Raw genomic sequence first — 6,853 nt, forward strand, 5'->3', positions numbered from 1 at the left:
GTTTTTCATGTTTCTGGAAGTCTTCACCTCACAGTTCCCCAAACCCCGAACAGATTAACCATTACATTACTTGTATCACTCTTCACCAATTGAGACTTGATTGTAAGCTGCATTTACAAAACCTTCTTTTTTTAATCAATGTATTCAAATCTCATTTAAACAGTTTTTAATTTACTTCACATTCCTTCTCCCTAACACCCATTCAACAATCTGCAACATTTAAACACCTTTAAATTGCTTTCTTTCAGGAAAATTGTAGAGTTTTATTTTAAGGCAGCATCTATTTCAGAAACTTCTCTCTCTCACACACACCCAAAATCTTATGGAGGGTAAAACTAAGACAAGTTGGTCAATATATCACCTAAATCAGTGTTTTTCAACCACTGTGCCGCGGCACACTAGTGTGCCGTGACATAGTGTAAGGTGTGCCGTGGGAAAATTACTTTATATATAGTCAATATAGGCACAGAGTTAAATTTTTTTAACATTTTCTAATGGTGGTGTGCCTCGTGATTTTTTTCATGAAAAAAGTGTGCCTTTGCACAAAAAAGGTTGAAAAACACTGACCTAAATAAACCAGTTCCCTGGAAATTCACAATAAGCTGTACATTACTAAGCTGTGATTGCACAGTGGTTAGAAGTTGCAGGCTAACTCTGCCAATTGCCAGGAGTTTGATCCTGACTGGCTCAAGGTTGACTCAGCCTTCCATCCTTCCGAGGTCAGTAAAATGATCCAAATTGTTGGGGGTAATATGCTGACTTTGTAAACCTCTTAGAGAAAGATGTAAAACACTGTGAAGCTGTATATAAGTGGTAATAGACAACCCTTCATTTTGAAAAATTAATTATTTCCGAGTCATTCAAATTATATAGATTTATAACTTAATTATATTAATAATTATTCTCACCTGGGATATGTGCTCATTTTCATCCGATTGATTAGGAAGATCATGGCAATCATTACGAATCTGTGGATTCAGCAGAGTTTTTTGATGCTCCATAGTAAAAACAGGAAAGAAAGGCCTAAGGAATTTAAACTCACTGCTCAGAGACCCATCAGCTAAGCACACTTCATAGCTGTAGGCCTGGGAAGATGCCCCAGTATTAGGATCCACACACTTGTCTTGCAAATTTGGTCCCCCAGGGAAATTCCCTGCGGAATGAGAACTTCCTATGAACTTCCTTTGCTTCTGAAACTTGGTTGCAATAAACACAGTGACAGAAAGTAGAAAAATGGATGAGATGGCAACCAAGCAGATAATCAGATACAGTGTTAGAGTATGATCTCCTTCTTGCGGGACTTCATCCTTAGGATTATCCATAATTTTCATGTAAGGATCAGAGAAGCCGTCCACTAGAAGAATCCTTAGGGTCGCAGAAGCAGACTGAGGAGGATGCCCATTATCACTAACTGCCACAATAAGAGTGTGTTTGAAACTGTCTCGGATGTTCACCGGCCTCATGGTTTTCACCTCCCCATTCTGAGTCCCAATAGCGAAGAGACTCGGATCTGTGGCCTTCAGCAACTGATAGGAAAGCCAAGAATTCTGCCCTGAATCTCTGTCCACTGCCACCACTTTGGTGACTAGGTAGCCTGTCTCTGCTCCCCTGGGAACCAGATCATTTGATGGAGAAGTGCTGTTCTGAAGGGGGCAGAGGATGAAGGGGGCATTGTCATTTTCATCTGTGATAAGAACTCGGACCATCGTTTCTGAGCTCAAGGGAGGTGAGCCCTTGTCTACAGCCCTCACCACCACCTGGAAATCCTGTATATCCTCATAATCTATAGATCGAATGGCATACAAGTTCCCAGTTTCAGAGTTGATGGAGATGTAAGATGATGCAGGCTCTTCTCTGATCTCTCCAAACAAAAGAGAGTAGGTTACTTTGCCATTCTGTTCTGTGTCCACATCCACAGCATGGACTGATCCAATGAGCAGTCCCGGAATGTTGTTTTCTCGTAAGTGCAAATTGTAGAAACCTCTTTCAAACATTGGAGGGTTATCATTGACGTCTGAAAGTTGAATGCTAATAACTGTCATTGAAGTGAGTCTGGGAGAACCTTGGTCGGTGGCTGTGATGGTGATGTTATAATGTGACATTTGTTCTCTGTCCAATGGCTGTTGAGTCACAAGCTGGTAGTAATTGCTCTTTGTGCGTTTCAGTTGAAAAGGTTGATTTGCATCAATGTTGCAGGTAGTTCTGCCATTATCTCCAGAATCTTCATCCTTAACACTGAATACAGCCAGCAGTGTTTCAGGTGGAGAGTTTTCTGGTAAGAGATTTGCGATGGATGATATAGTTATCTCAGGGTAATTGTCATTCTCATCCTCAACATCAATAAGGACTTTGCAAAATGCAGACAATCCCCCTCCATCTGCGGCCTTGATGCTGAGTTCATAATTTTGTTTTTTTTCGTAATCAATTTTCCCTACGAGCATAATTTCCCCAGTATGATTGTTTAACCTGAATGATCGAAGTACATCTGCTGGTGCTTGGCTAAAAGTGTAAATTATGTGAGCATTGGATCCAATGTCTTTGTCGGTGGCTTCAACTTTAGCAACCAATGAACCTGGATGACTATTTTCCATTAGCTGCACTTTATACACTGCTTGTACAAATTGGGGCACGTTATCATTGGTATCCAGAATATCAATAATTATCTGTGCTGTGCCAGTTCTCCTTGGGATCCCTCCATCCACAGCTTCCAGGGTGAGGATAAACTGAGGGATCACCTCGCGGTCTAATGGTTTTGCCAAAAGCAGTTCTGCATATTTGCTGCCATCCTTTTGACTTTGTACGTCCAGCTTAAAATATTCGCTTGGGCTAAGTATGTAGTTCCGGATAGCATTTTCCCCTGTGTCTAAATCGTGGGCTGCCACCAAGGGAAAACGTGCATTTATGGGAGTCTGTTCAGGTATTTCAAAAATGAATTGATTCTTAGAGAACATAGGGGAATTATCATTGACATCTTCTACCTGAACTTCAATTCTGAACACTTGCAAAGGATTTTCCAATACAATTTCAAAGAACAAAATGCAGGGATCATTCAGACCACACAAAGATTCTCGATCAATTTTATCCCTCAATATTATATTCCCAGAATGAGGATCCAGTTGGAAATCCTCTCTGGAGCTCTTAGAAATCAACTGTGCTCTGCGAGCAGAGAGCTCCTTCACATCCACTTTCAAATCTTTTAGCACATTTGCTACTATTGATCCAGCTTTCTTCTCCTCAGGCACTGAATAGTGGAATGGTTCACACAACATACCAGAGCTACATAGAGAAATAAAGAACAAGACCACTTGCCTGCTAGTAGGAGATGCTTCCATTTTCTCAGCCTCTATTTGCGAATATGATTCTTTGTAAACCAGCTCCTACAATTTCTTTTATATTTTTGATCAGTATTTTTTGGTATTCATTCTCAAATATTTTCTTCAGAAATTTCTCAAGGTTTAATTGAGAGCTGTTGCCTTTTGTTCTGAGAGTCGTTTTTCAAATGACTAGATCATTTCTGTAAGTAAAGATATCTCTCTTTTTACTGTTTGGTGCAATAGCACCACCTTGTGTTTAGAGTAAGATGTAACACTAAATTTATGAAGCTCTTTTGAATAAACTGAACGATAATGTAGATTTTAAGAATAATTCTACTAAAAGAGCCATATTATGTATATGGAATAGATATGAACCCAAACCATGCCCCCCACATTTCTTTAGTAATTCTAGTACAAGTAGCATTTAATACCAAAGAAATAGCAGACCATTTTTCTGGTGGTCTCCATTCTTTTATTTGTAATTCAAAAGAAAAAGTGAATCAATTAGAGAGATGAAAATAATAGGCAAGTCTCCCTCTTTTTTTTTCTCTCCACACCCAGTTTTACTTGAAGAACAGAAATATATATAAAAAGCAGCACTTTTCAGATAAGGAATGCAGGTCAAAAAACTGTACTAAGGAATTGGTTAAAGAACACCTAGCTGTTCTGAAAGAGTTCAAGTCTTCAGGACTGGATGGTTTACACCCCAGTGTGCTAAAGAAGCTGGCATACATGATCTCAGACCCACCAAATGAAATCTTTCCGAGATTCTAGAGCATAGGGGAACTGTCAGAGAATTGTCAGAGAGTTTATGTGGTTCCAATATTTAAAAAAGTGAAAACAATGGAATAGGGGTAAAATTCAGCAGGTTCTGACAGGTTCTGGAGAACCAGTAGTGGAAATTTGGAGTAGTTCGGAGAACCAGAAATGCTACCTCTGGCTCACCCCTGAATGGGGTGGGAATGGAGATTTTGCAGTATCCTTCTGCTGCCATGCCCACCAAGCCATGTCCACAGAACCAGTAGTAAAAAAAATTGAATTTCAGCATTGCGATGGACCAAGGAAACTACAGACCAATCACCCTGTTCTATGTTCTAATATCTGTGAAAATTCTGAAAAAAGTAATCAAACACCATGTTTGTGAGCACATAAAAATGTGATCACTAGAAACCATCATGGGCTTCTTAAGAACAGGTCACATCAAATAAATGCCTTCTTTGACAAAGTAATAAATTAGTAGATCAAAAAAGTGTTGTGGATAGAGTATACTTAGATTTCAGCAAGTGATACTTTGGTAAACTAGATCATAGCTTACTTCATTGACTAGTGTGGAATAGACAGTAACACTCCACATGGATTTGCAGATAGCTGACCAACCACATTCAATGTATTGACCTCAATAGAACTACATCTGTGGAGGGAAACGTGCAGTGGGGACAATGGACAGCCATTTGTCTGAAATGGTATAGAGCAGTGATGGCTAACCTTTTTTGGATTGTGTGCCAAAAGCGGGGGAAGCGCAAGGGGGTCGTGTGTGGGTGTGCCCACATCCATAATGCTATGTGTGCGACACCACCACCATCACCCCAGTGCACATGTACGTTTGACCTTTGCCATCTCCCCGCTTTTGGCCCACGATGGACCTATTTTTCACCCTCCCCGTGCTCCAGAGGCTTTCTAGGATCCTGGGGAGGGTGAACACAGCCTCCCCAGCCCCCCCCCTGGAGCCCTCTGCAGCCTTTAGAGAAGCCTCCTAAAGTCTCCGGAGGGCAAAAAATGGCTGTATGAGCAACCCAGAAGTTCAGGAATGGTGACTTCCAGTTTGCCTGTACAGCCGTTTTTCACTCTTCGGAGGCTCCAGAGCATGAAAAATGGCCAAAAAAGAAGGCCAAATCAGCTAGCCAGTGCACGCATGCAGGCTCGAGCTGACAGGGCAATGCCTCACGTGCCCTAACAAATGGCTCTGCGTGCCATAGGTTTGCCCTCACAGGCATAGGGTCTTCTGCTCTAGTAGGGGTTTGGACTAGAAGACTTCGGAAGTCCCTTCCAACTCTGTTATTCTATATTCTAAATTCGCGTTTGATCCAAAAGTGGGGGGATTTGCTGACACTTCAGAAGGTAGACTCAAGATTGAAAAGGATGTTGATATTGGGTCTTCTCCAACAAGATGCAGTTCAGTGATGAGAAAAGTAAGGTCCTAAAACTCAGCAGGAAAAGTCAGATGCATAGGTACAGAATAGGCAGTATGTGGCCCAATTGAAGTAATTGTGAGAGGAATCTAGGTATCCTGATGGACCAATACTTAAAATATGAGTCAGCCGAATGCTGCCCATACCATAAAACCAATGCAGTCCTGGACTGCATCAACAGGAGGATAGCATCATGATCATAAGCAATGATAGCACTATTCTATACCACACTGGTAAGGCCACATTTGGACTGCATCCAGTTCTGCTCAGCACAATACAAAAAAGATGCTGAAGCCCTAGAAAAAGCAACAAAGATAATAAGGGATCTGAAGGCTTTGAATTGTTTACTTGACTTTTTTTGGTTTCTTGCATATTGAAATACACTTTCAAAAATCTGGAGGCACTTAGGACCCCACGGAAACTATCACCCAAACAAGTCCGATGGGCTCAATACTTCAACAATTTTGATTTTGTTTTAAAGTACATTCCGGGGGGGGGGGAGAACTTTCTAGCTGATGCCCCCTCCCACATGTCTCAGTACAAATGCGAACGGGAGCACATAGTGGACACCATCATTCCCTCTACTGAAACCACTGCCCAAGTGACCACCAGGCGGCAAGACTGGGGTCCTAAGTGCCTCCAGAATTTTGTGGTAGGTCCAGACTTCGAATGGTTTCTGGCCACCTTCCAACAGGTGTCTCCAGGTTAGCAGTGTCCAAACGGGCTGTATGAACCCCCGTTTCAAGTTTTTGTCAATACTTTTTTTTGCAATTCCTCCATTTTGCATGGGATCATTGAATAAACTTGGGGTTTGGGGAGTTTTACCACTGGGAGGGTCTCAATGCTGCAATCAGTAGCACGGTGGTAGTGAGGGTAATTTATCGGAAGCTTTTTCACTGAAAATGTCCTTAAGGTCCCAGTATTCTTTAGGGATTTTCTCTTCCCCCTTAATTTTTTTCCTGAGCTGAAGCCACTAGGTTAGGTTCAGCATTGGCTATGTGGGAGACCCTCCCCTTGCCCTCTGGGGGTTTAGCGGAACGGATGTGCAACCACCCTTTCCTCCAGCTCACGTATGGGTTCCATTTCCATAGCCAGGATAATCCTAGTATGAGGGATCGATCCATCCCAGGTGCAATGATGAAACTTAAGGTTTCTTAAGCGCCCACATCCACATATCTACTGGTTCAGTCACAAAATGGGCAGGAGCCTCCCCCCAGCTACTGATCCATCCAACTGGCAAAAGGCAATGGGCACTTTCAAAGTTCTCAGTCTTAAGCCCATTTTCTCCACCACTTCAGGGCTAATTATGCAATGCATGCATCCAGAGTCTAAAAGGGCCAGCATTTTCAC

The 6,853-nt window shown here is 42.0% G+C and overlaps 1 protein-coding gene across 1 annotated transcript; it reads right to left on the reverse strand.

Annotated features, from left to right (window-relative positions):
* Positions 1–875: 875 nt before the first annotated feature.
* On the reverse strand, positions 876–3,332 carry LOC116510757 (protocadherin beta-16-like). The gene has a single exon (XM_032220405.1). It carries the CDS (start codon positions 3,330–3,332, stop codon positions 876–878), a length of 2,457 nt encoding a protein of 818 aa, XP_032076296.1.
* Positions 3,333–6,853: the final 3,521 nt, after the last annotated feature.

This window comes from Thamnophis elegans, chromosome 6, assembly GCF_009769535.1.
Source record: "Thamnophis elegans isolate rThaEle1 chromosome 6, rThaEle1.pri, whole genome shotgun sequence".
Classification (NCBI taxonomy): Eukaryota; Metazoa; Chordata; class Lepidosauria; order Squamata; family Colubridae; genus Thamnophis; species Thamnophis elegans.